Below are 23430 nucleotides of genomic sequence, written 5' to 3'. Positions count from 1 at the left end.
ATGTATTGCTTGAATTTTTTTTTATAATGAGTATGTGTCAGTGAAAAAGCCATAATTTCCAAACTTATTGTGGTACTGGCAGAAATAGAGATTGATGGAATGGAATTAATAGTCCAGAAATAAACTGTAGATAAAGTAAAGTCAACTGACTTTCAGCAAGGATGCCAAGACAATTCAATGGAGGGAAAGAATAATCTTTTCAACAAATGGTCATGAGACAACTGAATATTCATATGCAAAAGAATGGAGTTACATCCCTACCTCACACCATATATAAAAATTAACTCAAATGGATAAGAGACCTAAATGTAAGAGCTAAAGCTATAAAACACTTAGAAGAAAACATCAGAGTCAACCTTCACAACTTTCAATTAGGCAATGGTTTCTTACATATCATAGCTAATGTATAAGCATCCAAAGATAAAAAAGATAAATTGGACTTCATCAAAATTAAAAGTTTTTGTGCTACAAAGGACATTATCATGAAAGTGAAAAGACAGCCCATAAAATGAGAAAGAACATTTGCAAATCATATATTTGAAAAGGGACCTGAATCTAGAATATACTAAGTACTTTTAAAATTCAAAAATAAGAGACAACCCAAATGAAAAACTGGCAAAGAATCTAAATAGACATTTCTCCAATGCAGATACACAAAAGGCCATGAAAAGATGCTCAATATCGGGGTGCCTTGCTGGCTCCGTGGATAGAACACCGGTCTCTTGATCTCAGGGTCATGAGTTCAAGTCTTGAGGGTGGAGCCACTTTAAAAAATGCTCAACATCATTAATTCTCAGAAAGATGCAAATTAAAACCACTTCACACCCACTAGGATGGCTATTACAAACAAAACAAAACAAAACAGACAAGTGTTGGTAAGGATGTGAAGAAATAGGAACCCTTGTGTACTGCCGGTAAGAATGTAAAATGGTACAGCTGCTGTGGAAAACAGTATGGCAGTTCCTCAAATACAATTAAAAGATAAGAAGGCAGGGACTCAAACAGATATTTGTATACTAATGTTCAAAGCAGCATTATTGACAAGAACCAGAAGGTGTAAATAACCCAAGCATCCATCAACAGATGGATGGAAGAACAAAATGTGTTAGATACATACAATGGAATATTGAGTCATAAAAAGGAGGGAAATTCTGATATGTGCTCCAACATGGATAAACAAACCTTGAAGACATTATGCTGAGTGAAAGAAGTCAGACATAAAAGAATAAGTATCGTACGATTCAAACTCATGAGTAGTCAAACTCATAGAGATGGAAAGTAGAATGATGGTGGCCAGGGGCTGGGGGAAGAAAAGAATGTGGAGTTATTGTTTAATGGATACAAGTTTCAATCTGGGAAGATCAAAACATTCTGGAGATGGATGGCGGTGACAGCTGCACAACAATGCGGATGTACTTAATGCACCGAACTACACATTTCAAAATGGTTCCAATAGTAAATGTTGTTATGTACATTTTACCCAAGTTTAAAGGGTAAAAACTAAAATTAAAAAAGAAAGATGAAGTACTGCTACGTGCTACAACATGAACCTTGAACACACTGTACTACATGAAAGAATCCAGCGCAAAAGGCCACATATGATATGACTCCATTTTCACGGAAGGCCCAGAACAGGCAAATCCATGGAGACAGAAAGTAGGTTAGTGGTTGCCTAGCGCTGGGGGGAGATGGAAACGGGGCGGTGGCTGCTAATGGATTGGAGGCTTCTTTTGGGGGTGATGAAAATGTTCTGAAATTACAGCGTGGTGATGGTTGCATGATCTTGTGAATATACTAAAACCACCGACTTGTACACTTTAAAAGGGTGAAATTTATGGTATGTGAATTATATCTCAATAAAGCTGTTATGTGAAAACAATAAAGCTGTTGTTCACAGAAGATAAACAACAGAAAAACCGAGCAATTTGGTGGAGGGGGGCACTAAGTATTTCACGGGAAGTTGAAATCGGAACCTCCGAAGTCACGGTAAATGTGAGGCACTCATTTAACAATGCAGAATCTTGGTGAGAAGTGGTTTTAAGCAGTAGGAGTTTGGGCTAATCAGTCAACCAAGCATATAAGACTTCTGAGCCCCTTTTCGAGATGTCTTTCCAAATATATGCTTAGGAACACCTTCCTTTTCCCCACAACCAAAAGAAAAAAAAAGAACGTAGAAGCAAGGAACAGCCATCCAGTCTTGTCACATCATGCTATTCTCTCCACAAGTGTTTAGACTGTGCATGCACATCTGTTACATCTAACACTGTGGGCAATGTGACTTCAAGACTGTGTATGAGCACCACTGTCAAATAGCAAAAATACCCATCAGACCAATCTGTGCTGAGGCTGCATCTTCTATTCTCTATCAGTTATGAGTGCTGTTTTCAGAGCCTCTCCCTCTTTGTTAACTTTCTTGCTATGTGCAGCCCGGCCTCGTGCCAGTATAAGCTGACAATGTCTTTCTCTGATAGTTTTGTGGCAAGGCTATCTGACTATGTCAGTGTATCTTTTTATTAATCTATTTGTTTATAAAATATATATGGCACATGTACTGTACCAACTGTATATTAGGTACTGGTGACGTAAAGAGCATGGTCTGGCCTTGTTGAACTTATACGCAGAGTGGAGGAGACAGAAAAAAGCAAATGGACCCACAAATGAAAATATAATGATAAATAATGGGAATGACAACGAAGGTTATGATAAGGACAAAGGGGAAAGAATAACACGGTGGGTGCACCTTCGCTTGCAAAGATCATTCCAGGTAGAGAGAAGAGAGGGACTGCGCTGTTTCTGTTTTTAGGGTCACTTAAGGTGCAACTATCCACACCACTGTGCACAGGAACAGCTTTGGGTTACAGCCTGTCCCAAAGCTATAGGGAGGTCAGCCTCCCTGAAACAACACTGCCCTGTGTCCACTTCGTTAACTTCCTATTTTTCTTACTGCATTAAATCGTAAATCTTTCCCCTACTTTTTAATACTCACATAACCTAGTTCCTACATACCACACTCCCTCCAATTATATATCATGGACTCATGATGACTCATAAATTACCTGAGAAAGAATCAGCTGCCCATGAAAGGTGTGCACAAATTTTCTTAAAAATGCAAAATAGGTGTCATCTCCAAGTCTTTGGGCAAGGAACCGGAGAAGGAAATAGCCCTAGAAGAAAGGAGGGGAAAAAAAAAAAAAAAGATGCCTGTCATGGGTTTGTGAGAAAACACAGCCAACTCTAACTCACCCACCAGTGCTTTATGCACATGTAAAGTGTTCTTTCTGACCTGTCCTGGGCTGCCTTCCATACCCTTACCAGTAAGGCGGGTCCTGGAAATTAAGGAAGGCCTACTTTGCTTGCAACTCTTCGGTTAATGGTATCACCATCTTGTTTTTCCTTTGTTTACATGAAGCCTGATGTCCATCATGGACCAAAAGTGAAGAGGGGCCCAGCTCCTGCCACCCTCAGCTATGAGGAAAAGCCTTTGCAATGTAAAATACTTCCTTATTACTCCTGTCTTCTACTTCGAACCTAACAGCAATTTCAAGATTCTGTTCTTCAAAAGTGACAGGAAGCAGAGAGAAGGGAAGCGCAGGGTAGGGAATTTGATTCATGTCTCATTTGGGGGGTATGACATGTTTTAATTATGCGACAATCAAGATATCTGCCCAGTCAAGTGACATTACAATGTGGATAATGTTTTTGTTTGGCACCAGCCATGTGATTAGTCTTCCCTGTTTACATGTATAACCTAAAAAGTGCTGCCCCGTAACAACTGGCCTCTGCCACTAGCTACACGTACCTTTAAATAATGAACCTGCATGAAGACCTTGTCAGGATTGAGCCCATGTTTGACGACAGATGATCCTGAGTCACTCACATGGCCAGTCTTCTCTTTATTGGGTCTAAAATGATGCAGAAAAATTTTAAGTATGCACATTCTGAACTAATTAAACCGTTAACATCATCTTATTTCTTATTTTCAAAGTTGCTCAACAGTGTCTGAGTTCTGTTCAATTGTACCAGGTATAATTTAAAACAGTTTATATTATAAATTCATGTACTAAACAAGGAGGGATTTATATTTGGGTTGGCAACCTGAGGTTGGCTATTGGCAATATTTTACATCATTTTATCCAAGATTAAAGCTTGCCAGACCCTCAAGGAATCTGAGCTCCAATATGAATTATTTAAGAACCGATGGGCTTTTCTTTCAGTGGGAGTGATGAACTGGGAAATGCAATGGAAAATGCAGCTTTACTTGGAAGGATAAAGAATTAATATCATTTTCAAAAAATTCTGAAAGCCCCCACGTTATCCACTTCTCTTAATTTGCATTTAAGTAGTTCAAGGCTTAAGAAATGTTTGTACTCTGAGGCCATTTTACAATCTCAAAAACAAAAACAGAAGTTGTAGAAGCCCACGTTTTTAGAACTGGAAGACATTAACATCCTACATGTTAACCTTCTTGCTTCACAAATGAGGGAAACCGAGGCACGCCGAAATTAAGTCTGCATCCCCAGTCTCCCAGCTTGTTTCGACTTGTGGTGATATCAGCATTGAAACCAATGTCTGCTTATTATCTATCAGGGTGCTTTTCATTTTGCTCTATAGTGTCAAGTATTTTTTAAAAATCCCTTTAAAAATATAAGTGCATAACAAAGAAGCTTCAACAACTAGCTAAAATCAAATAAGTGGCAAGGTATTTGCAGCCTTCAGCTGTTCTAAAACCAGTCACTTATTGGACACACTGAAGAGCATGATTTGGGGTGAGGGGAGGGAAGGGCTGACCAGAGGGCTGACATATCAGACAGGGGGGCGCTTATTTTTCAAAAGTAGTGTGGTGTTTCAAGGTCCATGGCCTTTAATCTGAGAGACCTGGTGTCGAATCTCAACCCCACTTCTTACTACTTGTTAATTACTGGCAGATTACTTAAATTCTCTTGTCTTCAATTTACTCATCTGCAAACCAGGACTAATCCTACCTAACTCCCCAGGTCCTATGGAGAATAATTGAGAAAATACATGCAAAGCCCCTAGCAAGGGCCAGGGATACAAAATTTACAAAAAAAAACATTTACAAAAATTAATCAACTTAATAAAATATTTGAAAGCAACAAATACTGCTAAATTCAAGGTTGATCATCTGATATTAGAGGCAATGGATTTCAGTGGCTCACCCATGCAATCCATATGCTCACAGACACAGGGTGTAAGGACGCTGTACCCAAATGGAAGTATCTGAGGATGGCCCAGCTTGCCAGTCAGTACCTTTGCAGTGTGTTCAAGCTGCCAAGCCAGAACCTCTGATTAAGTCTCTGCTGAATATTCCAGTACATTATCCCGGCAGACACAAGGCATGGGACCAGCAGATTCCTTAAAGGAGAGACAACAACTGGCCGATGGAGCTAACTGCATAGTTTCCATTTTTGTGCTTGATCCCTGACTTACATACATGACCATACTTGCGGCTATAACTAGTCTCTTTCATCTTCATTTAAGACTCCATTGAAACGCATCGGCTTTATTCCTGCTCTCAAGTTTGTCCTGAGATTGAGCGTTTTTATAAAGAAAGCCGCACTGGCTTTGATAGGGAAAGCCCACCACCCACAGCCTTGGCAGGAGGAAGGCTTCTCAGAGTCGGCTTGAATTCAAACCAGCTTTCCCAGCCCCAAGAGAGGCAGACTTGGCTGTGAGTGTCTTAGGCCTTAAACTTTAAACTGAGACTATCAGAAGGGGAGGGACACAGAAGACCAATGTAAATGTCTGCTCTGAAGGTTGCCTTCTAGCTCAAGTTCCTGACGACACCTTCATTTTATTTTATTTTATTTTTAAAGTTTATTTATTTTTGAGAGAGAGAGAGAGAGTGAGCAGGGGAGGGGCAGAGAGAGAGGGAGACACAGAATCTGAAGCAGGTTCCAGGCTCTGAGCTGTCAGCACACAGCCCGACGCGGGGCTCGAACCCACAGACCGTGAGATCATGACCTGAGCCAAAGTCAGACGCTCAACCGACTGAGCCACCCAGGCGCCCCTGATGATGCCTTTAGTTGGTGCTTCTTTTTTCCTTTGCCTAAAAATGTCTTTCCAGAAAGCGTCCCTCTCTTACTTTGTTCTTCCACCTTCTCCAAATGAAGAGGTGTTCAAGAAAATTCTTTTATGCTCACAGCATCCAAGGCAAACGTACAGGTCCCCAAGAGGTTCCTTTTAAAGTAGACGTTGTGGCAGAGAGAGCAGTGTGCAGGCAAGCTTTGTGAGAAATCAAAGGGAGTGGTTTTTACAAGGAAAAGATACTCCATGAGCGGGAAGAAGGTGACTTGCTCTGCTGTCCTACTTCGGTTCTCATGATGCCATTTACCCCCAGGTCTGTGCAGAGAGACAAAGCACAGAGAGAAAGCAGGAAACAAAGGAACTACCATTCCATGCAAAAACAGATGACTCTCCTGGGTGAGTGACAGGAGGCACACCTAAAAAGAGCACATGCCAATGTATGATTGCATTTAAATAATTGTAGTCAAAGAACAGGCAAAACAGACCTGTGAGAATAGAGATCAGAACAATGGTTACCCTTGGGATCAAGTATTGACAGAGCAGGGAAAAAGAGGAGGGTCTCTGAGATGCTGGGAACATTCTATATATTGATCTCAGTGGTACTTTCACAAGGATACATAGGTAAAAATATACTGAGCCATCTAGAAGTATCTGTGTGCTTCATGCATGTTACATTTCAGTTAGAAAGTTAAGAAAAAATAGACACACATGAAGCAGTACACATTTTGTGAGAATAAAAGGGAATCTGTGTAGAAAGGGAGTTTGCTGTTCATGTGCTGAGAACACATGACTAGCATTAACGAAGCCCTCTACACCTGAGGACCAATGAAGTATGTTTTTCTTTATTTTAATTTTTTTTAATGTTTAGTTACGTATTTAGAGAGAGAGAGAGAGAGAGAGAGAGAGGGAGGGAAGGGCAGAGAAAGAGGAAGAGAGAGAATCCCAAGCAGGCTTCGTGTTGTCGGTGCAGAGCCCAACTCAGGGCTTGATCTCACGAACTGCGAGATCATGACTGAAGCCGAAATCCACAGTTGGCGGCTCAACCGACTGAGCCACCCAGGTGCCCCTGCAGTATGTTTTTCAAACGACACTGTGAGAGGCAGGAAGAGCTGTGGCAAATATAATTTGGCTCAATCCCATTCTCATCCACCTTCTCTCCTGCCTCTTATACAATTAAATCTGAAAAGTTAAATGCTCACTTTCCAAGTGTCCTGGCAGCTATGAATAGTCAGAAGACACGGTCCAGGTCAATGAGACAAAAGCAGATGTCTACTGTGGTTGAAGTGGGGTTCTTGGAAAGCTTTTGCTTTCCTTACAAAAGAGGGAAATATGACTGGAAGATGGAGGTACAGCAGCCACCTTGCAACCTGGAGGCAGTAAGTCAATATGCTATGGAGACTAGAATCAACCAAAGAAATAACGTAAATAGTCTTTAATGGTATCATTCGGCTGCTGGCCAGCCCGAGACTGACTGCCTTCAAACTTTTTACTGTCTGAGAAAAAGAACCCTCATTTGTTTAAGCCAAAATCGCTTTACTATTCTATTAATTGTAGCCAGATTCATTCCTAATGGATGGAGAATGGAACTAATACTAACAGCTACCATTTCCTGTGCCAGGTACTCTGCAGAGTTCTTCTTACATATGACGTCTTTCTACCCTCACAAGAACCTGCTGGGACAGGTACTATGATGATGTCCATTTAAAGTGCTGGAAAGTGAGGCCTGGGGAAGACCACAAAGCCAGTTAGTGGCAGAGTTGAGGCTGGAACACTGAAGTCCTTGCTGAACTCTGAGGTGTCCCCAAGATCCAGGCCCCCGTGGTGGATGCGCCAAATAGAAGTGGAGAAACTGGGACAGGTGGCTTACCCTCCCTGAAGCTCAGTTTCCTCACCTATCCAGAGCGTGATGACGCTCAGATAACATGAAGGCACTTTGTGAACATAAAAGTGTTAAGCATCTCTCTAACATGACACACCAGTGTTTATTTCCTTGGCTGGAATACATGGAATGTGGGAGATCAAGTTACCAAGGTCGTTTGGGCTTAAATGTCCTTGGTCTCTGTTGGACCTGGCACCAAATGCAACAACCGAGATTAGCATGACCTTTCCCTTCCTTGCCTCCTTCCTTTTCCGCTGCGCTCAGAAGCAATATGGACATTGAAAGAACTGTCAGATAGCAGTGATATTTGATAACACAGTGATTTCACTTAGACTCAAACCTCCCGAAGAAAAGACCGATTCTGTAGGAGTATCACCAAAGGTGGGATTTGGGAAAATGCCTCCGAAAGGTGCTCAGGCGTGTCAGCTTGGGTCTGAACACCTCCTGTTCTGCCACCGCCCAGACGGGCCGTCTGCCAGCCTTCTCCATCTCCTACCCCTTGGCAGTAGAAGTGAGAGCCACGAGATATCTTCATCTATAAATTCTCCACTGTTGTGCCTGAGCCAGAAACTAAGCATCCCAGAAATGAGAGAGAAAGAAATGAGACCACAGGCCGTTAGCTTTTCAACATGCTTATCTGTCTATCCATCACAGCTGACCTGCCAGGTGTGAAAGGCCGGGAGTTGGGCCTCACTCATGCCCCCACAATGGAGGAAGTTAAACACTACCTTTGCCCAGAAACTGGCCTCCTTGTACTTATCTGAGCCCCACATGCGCATGTGGGACCTACAGAGGAAGCAGTGTAAACACTGGGTAAGAGTTTGGGTGTGAATTTTAACTCTGCCGCTTAAGAACCACGCAAGTCAAGCAACCCCACGAAGCCTGTTCTTTCATCTGTAAAAAAGGGGACAGCGATCGTGACCATGACACCTCATCAGGCTGTTGTAGCATCTAGTAGCACTTAGCCAGAATTCCTGTTGGCATTTTGTAAGCACAGCATGAATGCTGTCATCGGCATAATGCATTCTGACTGGAGTTCAGGGAACACCAGCTGACCCCGCCTATGACAGGCAAAGGCATTAACAAAAGACCTCACTCTGTGGTCCTACACATTATCATTAGGGGAAGCTGGGCGAAGGGTACCCAGAACCTCTTGTTTTAATAACTTCGTGTGAGTCTAAAATTATTGCAAAATAAAAAGTATTTTAAAGAAGATACGGCACATTAACGAGGACTTACACCTTCCCTTTGAGAAACCCAATTTTGAGTGTAAACCCTGCAGGGGACAGTCTTTAAATCTGCTCCTTGAAGAATCAGCAGAAAATGAATAAAAAACAACAAATTTCAGGTGTTGCCTAAAGTTCTTGTGAGCTAGGTCTGGGCATATTTCTGACACACAAGCCCATAGTCTACACCACTCTGTGAGAAGATTTCTAAAATCCTAGGTAAAAAATGAAGGCGGAAATAATTCAAAGTACAGGAATCTTATATTCTCCATTTGTTTGTGCAGCAACTTTCCCATCTATAAAATGTGCATCCTTGCCACCGACCTGACTTTGGACTGTGCTACCAGAGAGAAGTGGACAGAAAGTTGTGCACACCTTTAACTAATGAAGTTGTATTGTGTCAGAGCTACCATTTGGCAAGTTTGATTATCTGTGTGCTTTTCACAATGGATTTAACAGTTATCCAGCCTGAAGGTTCTCTTCCCCATCAGGGACCATTATCCTGTAGCAGACACAGCAGGATATTGCTCTGGTGTTGAAAAAGGCAATTGCTAAGATGATTTAAGACAGAAGGAAGCTTCCCTCCAAGGAGCCAGAGAAAAGTGCAGACGTATGTTGTAACCCCTGATGGTGAAAAGAGCCAGTGGTCAGAACCTATAGAAAGAGAGGTCAGTTGCTGAAGGTGACCAAGGAAAGATCCGTAGTTAGCGGAACTGTAGAAAATACAAAGTCCACCAGCTCTGAAAAGCAGGGTAGGAAAATGAAGGATGAAATTTCGAAAAGCGGGAAGCAATGAGCATCAGTACAAAACCAAAATAGTCCTCAGGTTTTTGAGGGCCCATAAATCAGAACTCTCTAGGAAACAAAATCCCAGAGGAAAAAAAATAAAATAAAATAGAGATTAATACAATGGTCTGAGCCGTATATCACCACAACGTAGCCAGAGGTAATTTGGACATGTCTTCAAAGGACATAAGGAAGACAACAGAGAGCAAAGACACCAAGATGGCTGCCTAGGAGGTTTCCGATGAGGTGGATTTTCAGAGGCCATGTTCAAAAGATGAAAGTGGGGGATGCTGGAGAGAGAAAAAAACCAAAGCTAAATATAAGAGCCCAGAAACTATAAAATCCTTGTCAGGAAGGCAAAAAGTCAGAAGGAGCTGATGCTAACGGAGAAGGTTTAGGACAACAAAAGGGGCTTTAGAGGGATTGTTTGGAGCATAAAAAAGACCAGGTGTGAAGACACAACGGAACCAACAGAAGTACTTGAACTCCCACTTTGCTTCAACTTTCCTGCCAAGGAGAATGATTTTCAAATTGCACATGGCAGAACAGCATTGTTCTGTGGGAACTGATGCCTGGGACAGGTGATGGGGGCTCCCTCCTCCTTGAAGAGTTCTGACGCCAGGCCTCAGTAAGGGACATGTCACAACTCTGAAAGCTTCCATTGGCAATCATAGACCTCTGGGGACATCACCAACGGAGACAACAGGAAAGGGACTGGTGGGGACAGACAAATGTTATTCTCATTTGCTAAGGAAGAGGGGTTAAGAGGAGGAAAGACGAAATTCGTGACTGTGACTCACACAGAGCTTGTGAGCTCTTAGAACAGAAAATGAGGAACTATAGGAGTGAACATAGAATCTGGAGGGCCACTTCCAGAAATTCACTGCGGGCATCAGGCATCCTGACACAAGTCAGCTGGCAGAATGGATGTAGCAGTGGTGAATGCATAGTGGTTGTTTCATGCCTTTTAGGTTAAAAAACAGAACTCAAGGCTGTTGATTAATTACTGGCTAGAACCAGGAGGGAGTACTACTTAGGCTGAGCCCCAGGAATGACGATGTACTGGTGTAACAGATTTCCATTTTAGTCCAAGCTGGGAGTCTAGCTGGTTGATTGACAGCATCCACAGGCAAGAACAGCAAGCACATGCTGACATGAAGATCCAAAATTAATAAGACAATAGTTAATAAGAACAAAGAGGTTTGAAAGAATAAGTCTTTCCCCATAAACTCAACAGCGATTGATGTGACTTCCAAAATAATAACCATGCTGGTAGGTGGGCTCAACAGGAGCAACGAGAAGGTAGTTGGAAGTACTGCTGGGGAGGGCATCAGACAGTGTCCAGAGCAGTGGTCAAGAGCTGAGCTCTGGAGCCAGACTTTCCTCTACTTGCATCCCGGCTTGCCACCTACTGGCTGTAGAAAAGTGGCCAACTGCTTAACACCCCTATGCATTGGTTTCCTCATCTCTCACATGGGAAGGAAGATGGTACCAGAACCCATCTCATAGGGCCATTATGAGGACAAAATGAGATCATGTACATAGAGTGCTTAGAAAAGTGTTTGGCACATCGGAAGCACTCAATGAACGTTACTGAGGAGAGAAAAATGTGTGGGGATTGGAATGGTAGGACCACCATTAGAAGGTGTAGGATACTGGTTTAAAAATGAAAAAGATATATATGTGAGTGCATCCAACTTGATCAGTACTTGTCCATTCTTTTCTGGCCTAGCCGGACAAGAGAAGCAGGAACAGTCCCACTGAATTCTTCAAAGGTGTAACTGCAAACAGCACTGTGTTCAGTTCAGGTGTGTCGTATCTGGAGAAAGTCACTGTCAATGAAGACAACAACAAAGGACCAAGCCCAGGAAGGCAAGGGTTCTCCCAACCTTGCATTAGGTATGACAGATTTCCAAATCTTGGGACCTAGTGACCAGGAAAGGAAAGACAATGGTCTTCACACATGTGGATTTGTTTGGGTGAGAACAAGGCAAATCCTGTGCAACTCTGGAGGTAAATAAGATGACCTGGCAGAACTTACAAGGAGGCAGTTCCAGCCCAGTCTGAGGAAGGCCATTTTAAGATGGGCATACCCACAGGGAAATTGCTGCTTGCCAGAGAATTGGATCCTGGAAATCCTTTGGTAGAAGCTGGGTAGCTGTCTGTCAGGGATACAGAAGGTTAGGCAGAATCACTTTCAAGGTCCTTTCTGACCCTAATGTTCTAGGATTTTAGGAGATAAAATAACCCAGAATTATTTAAGCTGCAGTATTTAGATGTAAAACATTATTCATCCACTATAGTGGAGTCAACAGTTTTGCTATGTAGCCTTGGTCATGCCAAATCAGCATCAAGGGTGATTCTGATTAAAAATTCTGATTAAAACAAGCACACAAGGAGCTTGGTGGTTCAGTCAGTTAAGCATCTGACTTGGGCTCAGGTCGTGATCTCACATTTCTTGAGTTCAAGCCCCGTGTCGGGCTCTGTGCTGATAGTGTGGAATCTGTTTCGGATTCTCTCTCTCCCTCCCTTTGTGCCCCTCCCCTGCTCTCTCTCTTTATCAAAATAAATAAATAAACTTCACACACACACACACACACACACACACACACACGTAAATGAATTAGAGGAAACTTAATTTTATTCAACCACATATATTTGGGGATAGATGTAGCGTAAGAGTATATGATCCAAGCATAAGAGGCTTTCATTATATTTTTTACAGAGTTGTAGTCTAGGAGAGAGGGCGAAGGCAAGAGAGGTGCATATGCAGTAAACCTGAACTGGAATCCTCAGAATCCAGGTTAAAAGGAGCCGCATACTCTATTCAGGGCTAGGGTGATCATGACGAAAGGCAAGCTGTCCATCAGCTATACACATTCAGAACATAGGAATACAGAGAACTTGGAAATTACAGGAGGTGATTTCAGGAGAAAAGGTAATAAGGGAAAACTTTTTTGTACTGCATAAAAAAAAAAAAAAAAACCATGACACTATCCCAGAAAGAGACAAATGAGACAAACACCGGCTTCATTTTGTAAGGGGGGCTGGAAGCACTTTTTGAACACCAACAGCATGTGTGCTGCTGTGTGCTGAGATGGTGGGAAGATTCATCTCATCTTATGACTCAAAGAGGAGCAGATGGTCTGTGGGAGCTGGAGAAGGACTTTCCCTCCTTGGTGGAGAATGGCACAGAGCTGAGGACTGGTAGCCACAGGGGGGTGGAGGGCTTGCCTGGGTTTGAAGCCCAGTATGCACCAGGATGTAAAACAAGATGAGTAGTTGGGAGAAGAGCTCTCTTCTCAGCCTTGCGGGCAACTGAGTACTATTTAGGTCTTATATTTAACATGCTGTGCATTAACAGTAAGACCATTCACCACAGTATTGTTTGGAAAAGCAGAAAGCTAGAAATCACCAAAATGTCCAGTGGTTGACAAGTGGTTAGTTGGTTGTGGGACACTCATATCCTGGAATATTCTGCAGTAGTTAAAAAAAAAAAAACCCTGCATGTGTTGATAATAGAACTAGAGTCAGGACTATATTATTATTATTTTTTTAGTTTTTATTGTGGTTATTAATTTGAGAGAGTGTGTGAGCAGGGGAGAGGGGCAGAGGGAGGGAGAGAGGAAGACACACACACACACACACACACACACAGAGATAGAGAGAGATAGAGAGAGAGAGAGAGAGAGAGAGAGAGAGAGAGAGAGGGAATCTTAAGCGGGCTCCACACTCAGCATGGAGCCCTATGCAGGGCTTGATCCCATGACCCTGGGATCATGACCTAAGCTGAAATCGAGTTGGATGCTCAACCAACTGAGCCACCCAGGCACCTCAGGTTATTAAGAGAACAATGGAAGGGACGGTATGTGGTGGAAACAAATTGACACACACACTCATGTGTATATACTTGTACTTGAGGGATGCTTTCTTGGAAGTGACTCATCTCTAGGTGGGGTTGTTATACCACAAACCCCATGGAGATATCTTCCAGGCATCCAGTGCTAGATATGGCTCCTTGGGGCTCATCCAATGCCCTGAGGAAATCAGTTGCCTTCTGCCATAACTTCATCTTCCATCTCTCCTTCAGACACTGCTGGTCAACTCTGCTAAGGCTGAAATGATGTTATGAAATGTTATAAAATATGCAATGATTTCCATCAATCCCTCTCTTTTAAAAAAATTGAGATATAATTCACATATCATAAAATTCACCATTTAAAAAAAGTTCAGGGGCATCTGGGTGGCTCAGTACAGTTAAGTGGCCAACTTGGGCTCAGGTCATGATCTCATGGTTTGTGAGTTCGAGCCCCACATCGGGCTTGCTGCTGTCAGCACAGAGTCCGCTTCAGATCCTCTGCCCCCTCTCTCTGCCCCTCCCCCACTTGTGTTCTCTCTCAAAATTAAACATTAAAAAAAAAACAAACTAAAAACAAGTATAATTCACTGGTTTTAGTATATTCATAAGGTTGTGTAACCATCACCAGTACCTAATTGCAGAATATTTTCATCACCCCCAAAAAAGATCCCACACCCACTAGCAGTGGTTTTCCATTTTTCCCTTCACTCCAGTCCCTGACAACCATTAATTTACTTCTTGTCTCTATCCATTTGCCTATTCCAACTATTTCCAATAAATGAAATCATACAGCACATGGCCTTTTGTGACTGGCTTCTTTCACTTAACATAATGTTTTCAAGAGTCATCTATTTTTGTAGCACATAACAGTACTTCATTCCTTTCTATGGTTGAATGATATTCCATTGCACGAATATAACACACTTTATTTATCCATTCATCTGCTGATGGACATTAGGGTTGTTCCTACTTTTGCTTTAAGGACAATGTTTCTATGAACATTTGTGTACATGTTTTTGGCTGGACTTATGTTTTCACTTTTCTTGGGTAAATACTTAGGAGTAGAGTTGCAGGGTTGTATGAGAACCCTATGTGCTACATTCTGAGGATCTACTAGACTGCTTTCTAAAGGAGCTGCACCAATTCACAATCCCACCAACAATGTACAAGGGTTCTAATTTCTCCAAATCCTCTGTGGCACTTGTTCCTATCTGACTTTTCAGGATAGCTGTCCTAGTAGGTATGAAGTGATACCTCACTGAAGTTTCGATTTGCACTTCCCTGATGGCTAATAATGTCACATTTTTTTATGTGCTTATTAGCCATTTGTATATCTTCTTTGGAGAAATGTCTATTTAAATCCTTTGCCCATTAAAAAAATCATTTGAGAGAGAGAGAGAGAGAGAGAGAGAGAGAGAGAGAGAGAGAGCGCACATGAATGGGGGAGAGGGGCAGAAGGAAAGAGAGGGAGAATCCCAAGCAGACTCCACACTCAGCATGGAGCCTGACACGGGGCTTGATCCCATGACCCTGGGATCATGACCTGAGGCAAAATCAAGAGTCAGATGCTCAACTGACTGAGCCACCCAGGTGCCCCCTTTTGCCCATTTTTAATTTGAGTTGTCTTTTGAGTTATAAGAGTTATAGGAGTTCTTTATATATCCTGAATACTAGTCCCTCATATATGATTCACAAATATTTTCTCCCATTCTGTGGGTTGTCTTTTTAGTTTCTTGATGGAGTCCTTTGAAACACAAAAGTTTTTAATTTTTATGAAGTCCAGTTTATTGATTTTTTTCCCCTTTGGTCACTTGTTCTTTAGTTTAAGAAACAGTTGCTTAATCCAAGGCCATGAGGATCTATACCTATGTTTTTAGCTCTTACATTTAGGGGTTTGATCCATGTTGAGTTAATTTTTGTATGTGGTATGAAGCAGAGGGTCTAACTTCATTTTGTGCATGTGGCTATCCAGTTACCCCATGGCCATTTGTTGAAAAGACTATTCTTTCTCCCGTTGAATGGTCTTGGCACCCTTGTCAAAAACCAGCTGATCATAAACAGAAAGAACAGTTTGTTTCCAGACTCTCAATTTTATTCCATTGGTCTATATGTCTGTCCTTATGCCAGTATCACACTGTGTTGATTACTGTAGCTTTGTGGTAAGTACTGAAATTGAGAAGTATGAGTCCTCAATCTTTATCAAGATCATTTTGGTTATTCTGGGTCCCTTGAATTTCCGTATGAACTTTAGGATCAGCTTGTCCATTTCTGAAAAAAAAAAAGGCAGCTGGAATTTTGACACTGAGCATTGCCATTTTAACAATCTTAAGTCTTCCAATTCATGAAGACAAGATGTTTTTCCATTTACTTCATTCTTCAGTTTCCTTCAACAATGTTTTGTAGTTTCCACTGTAGTGCACTTCTTTTGTTAAATTTATTACTGTTTCATTATTTTTGATGTTATTGCAAATGAATGTTTTCTTAATTTCATTTTCAGATCATTTATAGCTAGTGTATAGAAACACAATGGACTTGTGTACATTGATCTTGTATCCCGCAACCTTATTGAACTTGTTTATTAGTTCTGCCAGTTTTTTGGAGAGAAAATTCCTTAGGATTTCCTATATATAAAATAATTTTGCCTGCAAAAAGAGATAGTTTTATTTCTTCCTTTCCAATCTGGATGCCTTCTATTTCACTTTTTTACCTAACTGCCTTGGCTAGAACCTCCAGTGCAATCTTGAACAGAAATATAATCCCTCTTTTTTATTCTTTATCTCCTCCACCACTGACTTGAAAGAGGAAGAAGCCCTTATAAAACTTAACACATAGAAGATTCTTTTTATGTGTCCTTGCAGCAGTCCAGTCAAATACCTGTATTGTTTGTCAGCCATTCTTGGTCAAAACTATTGGCCAAAACACAAACTAAATGATGGTGTTGGGGGGAAGTGTACAGGGACGATGAGAGTTTTTCTGAGCGGGCAACTAACACTCACTAGCCATGAATGTAGTGTACATCATGCTAGGATTGGCTGAGTGCGTGAGATATCCTCAGAGGCAAAATAAGAGTGAATTATTATAGATTGGTTTATATACATGAATTATTATTATACAGGACTAGTATTATGTTTTAGGAAAATATTTCACAGGCAAATAGTGTTATAATGAATCAGTTGCACACGGGGGAGCAATACAGAAGTATGCGTGTATACTTACAAAATTTATTTTTGGAAGGATTCACAAGAAAATGCTAGCAGAGATTATCTTAGGGTGAATGAAGACTGCAATGGTGGGGATGGAATTAACACCTTTCTAAACTCTCTGGGTTTTCCTCTTAGTACTTTTATTACAAAAACAAAACAAACCCACCCCCACACCATGGTTAACTAAGCAGTGATTATGAACTGCTTTATTTCTTCTCTAAGTTTTTCTATATTTAAAAAACCCTACTAAATGTAATGGTAAAAATGAAACACGATGCACAGTAAATATGTAATTAGGGGCCTATCAAGGAGAATTCTATCCCTCCCTTAGAAATACCTGAGTGATGAGTAACCAGGGAATGGTTCAGAAAAATGAACAGGGAGTGCTATTTGAGTTCAAATATTCAGGACATGTCTATCATCTTTGCCGGGTAAAAGAAGTGTGAACTGAGGGTGTCCCTCCAACAGGAAACAGGAACTGAGTGGGCAGCTCAGGGGGAGGGAGCTGGCCTTTGAGACAGGAAAGGGCAGAGTCTGTTTCTGGCTAGCTGAGAGCCTTAAGGTTTTTCAGAAAATGCTGGCACAGGTACAGCACCATCCTGTCACGAAAGGGTAGAAACCGTCTATACAGCTAGCTTGCTAGTGTGCGCAGCTCAAAAAAAAGAGAACAAGACAGAAAAAATGGGGTGAAGGGGGTCCCGGGCTTGAGGGATGGAGTGGAGGGTAGGCGTTCCAAGGTATGTATGTAGAGATCCCAGGAAGTGCACAGGCCAGTGCCAGCGGTCAGAACTCAGGTAAGAACGCTTGAAGCCATAGAGGCCAGAATTGTTTTCTCCTCAGGGCTGTGGTCAGATTCTGCACAGAATGCCAGGGGAACTGTACCGAGCGAGCAGCACCAGAGGGGACAACAGTGTGGCCCTGATGTACAGATGAGACCAAAAGTAGGTTCCAGGAAGGTATGAAGATTCCGTTTGTCTTAGAAACATTGCCGAGGTAATTCTTGCCTCAAGCTATTAGTTTAAGCATCTTTGTTTAATGTTCAAACTTTTTGGGGGGGTTTGTTTTTGTTTTTAATCCCATCTTTTTCATTGGTAACCAGGCATTCTTGCTCCCCCACCCCCTCTTTAAACATCCTCTTAACTTCTTGGGGCACCTGGGTGGCTCAGTCAGTTGCGTGTCCGACTTCGGCTCAGATCATGAGCTCACAGCTCGTGAGTTGGAGCCCCGCGTCAGGCTCTGTGCTGACAGCTCGGAGCCTGGAGCCTGCTTCAGATTCTGTGCCTCCCTCTCTCTCTGCCCCAACCCACTCGCATTCTGTCTCTGACTCTCTCAAAAATAAATAAACATTAAAAAATTTTTTTTAAAAATCCTCTTAACTTCTTAATACAATTAACTTTTCGGGGTGCCTGGGTGGCTCAGTCGGTTAAGCATCCGACTTCAGCTCAGGTCGTGATCTCGTGGTTTGTGAGTTCAGGCCCCATGTTGGGCTCTGCACTGACAGCTCAGAGCCTGGAGCCTGCTTCAGATTCTCAGATTCTGCCCCTCCCCTGCTCTGTCTCTTTCTCTCAAAAATAAATAATGAAAAAAATTTAAGTTTATAAATTAACTTTTTGAACATTCTTGCCAATTCCAAGTTAATCAAGAGGAAAAGTAGTGTTTCCAGGCTCCAGTTGCTAAAGAGACAGGAGAAGAGTGCCTTTGTGTTCGCCAGAGGAGGACAGCAGCAGTGAGAGAAGAGACAGAAACCAGAACAAACCAGGAGAGAGAGTGGGGCTGGCTGCGAGGGCTGTGTCCTTGTGTCCTCCGTCACTCGTTGGGTAAATATTGACCAAGTGTCAGAGGGTCTAGATGACAGTACCTAACATGTGTTGAGTGTTTACTGTAGGTTGAATCATTGGAAACTGACACTACTGAGCCATTTTAGATCTACCAAAATGGCAATTCTCTGTGACTCAACCCAATATATGTGTTCTAAGTGATTTGTACATATTCATCACATTATCCCTCTTACTATTCTATAAAGTAGAAACCATTGTGTTATCATCCCCATGTTAGAGTGAGGAGACCAAAGCTTATTATGCTGTGTACCTCTGTCAAGGTCACTCAGCAAGTGGAAGAGTCAGAACAGGACACAAATCCAGGCACTCTGGCTTCCTAAACCCTAGACTACTCTCCGGGGTTGAGACCTGAAGACTGACAAGCTCTGGAGAGGGTCCAGACCTTCATTCGCAGCTGTTGTTTCTCTAAAATGAGGCAGGACAGACCAGGCTTTGGCCAATAAGGAGCTGGGACCATTGCCTTTCACTCTGTTAAAGTCATAACAAACTTCACAAAGCCCACATATTCAACCACTTCCTTTAGTGGGTCAATCCAATCCTTATCTGCAATCAGAGAAAGCTTTACATCCTATTATTAGAAGCCTTCTCTGAAGTTGTATGGACTCTCCAACCAGTTTTGAATAGCCCCAAATGAGCCACTTAGAGCCCTAGGCCAACCAGGAAGAGGATCCTAAGCTCTTCTAAATTCAGGTGTGGGTTCCTGAAATGGCTTCTAGTCTCTGTCTCTCTGATCATGTGTGATCTCACAGGCTGGGTAATCTTCCCAGAACTCTCATTTTCATTATGTCATTCTTGGAACTGAAAATAGCTCCCCAATGCCAGGATGGTCACGTGCAAACTTTTGAATCTGGCATCTAAGGAACTCCATTACTTAGCCTGTCCTTCCCTGGCCCCCTTCAAGTCTCATGGGGTTCCTGATGGCTATCCTTTCCAGGAAGCTCATTCTCACTTTAATGTCCATTTCCACAATTAATTCACTGTTTATGCCTGCCATGCTTTGCTCCTTGAGTTCCCTTCCTTCCAGCTCTTTCCCAGTCTCAATGTTAGCCTTTCTTTCCATCCCAGTTCAAACCTCACATCTTCCCAGCCACCCTTTCTAGCTAAACCTGCCAACAGTAATCTCCCAGTCCTTAGAACTCTGAGGAAGGATACAGACTAGGGTTTTTCTATCTACTGTCTTCTGACCAATATTTCAACGCTGCAAATCATATAGAAAGAACCTCAGGGACAGAGATCATTGTTGTCTAGGACATTCATTTCTTCAACATTTATTGAGTATCCATTTAGTGCCAAACCCTGTGGTATACAGAGGTGAAGAAGTCCCTGGATTCACAAGGCTCATGACTCAGAAGAAAGTTGCATTAGGTTGGACCATATGAAACTAATGTGTTTGTAGGTTAAAAAGGGTCGATAATTGGCAATATAACATGGCTCATTCTGAATTTAATTATCAAATAACGTAGTAAGATGAGGGATGGAGATACAACCAGAGCATTTAGGGGGTACAGATGAGGGTCACATGCTTATATTGTCAGGAGAGAGCCTGAGACTTTTGGAATGTGGTGATATCTGCGTTGAATCATGATGGTTTGGGGTCATGCAATAAGGGGAGGACATTCTAATAGAGACCACATGAAAACAAGGCAAGGAGGTTAAGAAAGAACAGGCAGACAGTAGATGTTATGGGCTGCATTACATTTCTCCAAAATGTTTATGTTGAAGCCCTAACCCGCCCTACTTCAGAATGCAACTAGATTTAGACACAGGGCCTTTAAAGGGCTAGTTAAGTTAAAATGAGGCATTTGGTTGGTACCCTTTACAAGGAGAGGAGATTAGGACACACAGAGAGACACCAGGAATGCAGGCACACAAAGGAAAGACCATGTGTGGGCTCAGAGAGGAGAGGTTGCAGAAGAAGCCACACCTGCTAACACTTTGATCTTGGACTTCTAGCCTCCAGAAGCATAAGAAATAAATTTCCACATACCAGTCTGTGATATTTTGTTATGGCATCTCTGGCAAACTAATACTGTAGGGTTCTATATGACCTCAGTGAGGGGGCTGGGGTGAAGCAAAAAATGGCAAGAGAAGGGACTGTAAAAAACAGGTAGGAGTGGTGGCGTGCAGGGCTGTGCCTGCTGTATTAAGGAACTTGGAAGTTTTTCCAGGAGGTGAAGGGAAGCTTTTGGAGAGTTTTAAGTAAGGAGGTGGTGGAATTAGAAGGTGTTTCAGGGAAAGCTCCACAGTGGCAGTGAGGAAGGCGGACTTGATGACTAGAGACAGAAAGAACAATTCGGGAGCTGTTGGACTGGTGCCAGCGAGTTAAGTTCTAACCAGGGAGACAGCAGTATTAGGAGTGGAGAAGGGCCCAACTGAGAACACTTGTGAGAGAAGTTCATAGTGATGACTTAAACCCTCCCAGGGCAAGGAGGAGAGAGGAGGGAGGAATTGGAAGACCCCCATTTTCGACCTGGGATGAACGTGAGAACCTGAGCCACCACTGATGGGCTCACCACCATAGGAGGTGAGCAGATGGGGCCCATGGGACAGGGTTACCAGTGTGAGATGGCTGTAGGGCCAGCAGGAAAAGAGGATGTCAAGTGGGCAGCTAAGCAGTCACATGTGATCTTTAAGAGAGAGTGGGGCTGGCCTGGGGATGTGTGAGCCTCCAGCACAGAGAGGAGGTATAGTCAGCAGTGCCCATGCCCCACTCACATTCTGTGGGGCCTTTTTATTATCTGGGTGCACATTAGCTCTTGTCCTGCTCTCCATGACTCTGTCAGATGTGGCTCTCTGGTTGCCTGAGGTTCTTCTACCTGTAAACACAAGAGACAGAAGTACCTCGGGATGTACATCTGTCCAAGCAATGAGGACAGGCAAAGGGATGTACACACGCTGAGCCACACCCTGGTGGGGACAACTCTGAGACTGACCCGCACTGCCTCCACAGCAATCCTATGTGACTTGACTTGATATCCTGGCTTGGCCTCCTTTCCTTCTCCTCACTTCTACTTCCCCTCCTGGGAACACTTCCTAATAAATCTCTTCCCCATGAATCTTGTCTCAGGGTCTGCTTCTGGGGAATCCCACCTAAGGCAGGGGGTGTAGATGAGACTACTGCAGAGGGATGAGACTACTCTAAGAGTGGAGCCCCCGAGAAAACAAGAACTCTGAAGAAGAGCCAGAAGAGGTAAGCCAGGCGACTGAGATCCCCAGAAGGCAAGAGTTATCAATAGTATCAAACAAAGCAGAGGAGTTCCAATAATATAAAGACCGGAATACATTTACAGAATCTGGTGATCTTAAGGGCAAAATGGCCTTAGGAAAAAAGTTTCCCTAGACTCATGACCCCAGCCCATGGCCCAAAGTGATGGCAACTTCATTCTCCCTTCATATATGGATCCCCTCCCCCCTTCCCTTCTTCCTTATGGGCAGAAGGTTTAAAGCTCACCTAGGTATATGCAAGTTCTAGACTTGCGTCGATGCACATGCATTTCCACTTCTACCTCTGGAACTAGAAATTTGTCTGTAACTGTATTAAGACTGACAGGTTGCCTTCAGGCATCTGAGAGGTCAGGGAGAAATGGATGTTGATGCATTTATAGAATTGAAGGGAGAACATGGCTGATGGCTTCAGTTTTCCCTGGGGAACAGGAGGCAAGAGAAGAGAGAGCAGGAAAGGTCTGGAATAAACACTGAAGACCAAGGGGAAGGGAGCTGCCCAGGAAAGAGCGAACAGATTTGTTCCCAGGCTGTGGGGCTGGTGGAGACTGAGGTGGGCACGCTGGGAGTCTTGGCCCCAGGATGGAGGAGCGGCGGAGGCTGAGCCTCTGGGCTGGAGGTGGGTGCGTGACGGCAACAAGGGACTCTGGAAGGATGGGAGCTTTCCCATGAGGCAGCTTTGTGTGGCTACGAGTGGCTGAGTTCCCACATGTGGGTGGGAAAAGACTGCCGTGTTCTTCAAGGATCAGAAATAAAAATTTTGAGAAAAACTTTAAAGGCAAAAGCTTCATGCATACCAGAGGTGTACACATAGACTGATTTCAAAAGTCTTACTGTTTTATTATTTTCTTTTTAATGTTTACTTATTTTTGAGTGAGAGAGAGAGAGAGAAGACAGAGAGCAAGCAGGGAGGAGCAGAGAGAGAGGGAGACAGAATCTGAAGCAGGCTCCAGGCTCTGACCTGTCAGCACAGAGCCCGATGGCAGGGGTCGAACTCACTGTGAGAGCCGCGAGAACCGTTTGATCATGACCTGAGCCAAAGTTGGACGTTTAACCCACCGAGCCACCCAGGTGCCCCCAAAGTCTTACTGTTTTAAATGGAACATCCAGTGTTCAGGTGTCACGCAAACCCACAGAACCAACGGCACGGCACGCACACTTCGTCTTGGCTGTGGAGAGCTGCATACGTGGGGTTCCCCCCATTATTATGGGATGTCTTTTCAACCAGGGAATGAGACATTTATGAGGAAAGTAGGAAAAGATATTGGTGTTTCTCTAGAATTATATCATCTGTGGAGGCAGCAGCTAGGAGAAAGAGCCACATCAGACTCTGGGCCTGTCAGCGCCTTCTCAACATGATATATTTTCACGT

General features: G+C 43.0%; 1 protein-coding gene and 1 non-coding gene across 2 annotated transcripts in view; both read right to left on the bottom strand.

Moving 5' to 3' along the window:
* The window catches only part of AOPEP (aminopeptidase O (putative)), a 344306-nt gene that overhangs the window by 121465 nt on the left and 199411 nt on the right, over positions 1-23430 (bottom strand). The window contains exons 8-10 of the mRNA XM_047103061.1: positions 5269-5373; positions 3800-3902; positions 3057-3164 (exon numbers count right to left, since the gene is read on the bottom strand). Coding sequence (XP_046959017.1) covers positions 3057-3164; positions 3800-3902; positions 5269-5373 — 316 coding nt within the window. The remainder of the gene's footprint in view (positions 1-3056; positions 3165-3799; positions 3903-5268; positions 5374-23430) is intronic.
* On the bottom strand, positions 5940-6024 carry TRNAQ-UUG (transfer RNA glutamine (anticodon UUG)). Its single transcript has one exon. It is a non-coding gene; the product is annotated as a tRNA-Gln (tRNA).

Source organism: Lynx rufus, unplaced genomic scaffold (assembly GCF_022079265.1).
Source record: "Lynx rufus isolate CCGP_SWC_20201006 ecotype Redwood Valley unplaced genomic scaffold, mLynRuf1.p SCAF_10, whole genome shotgun sequence".
NCBI lineage: Eukaryota > Metazoa > Chordata > Mammalia > Carnivora > Felidae > Lynx > Lynx rufus.
Note: the sequence above shows the minus strand (reverse complement) of the source record. Positions and strands in the feature narration are given on the sequence as shown.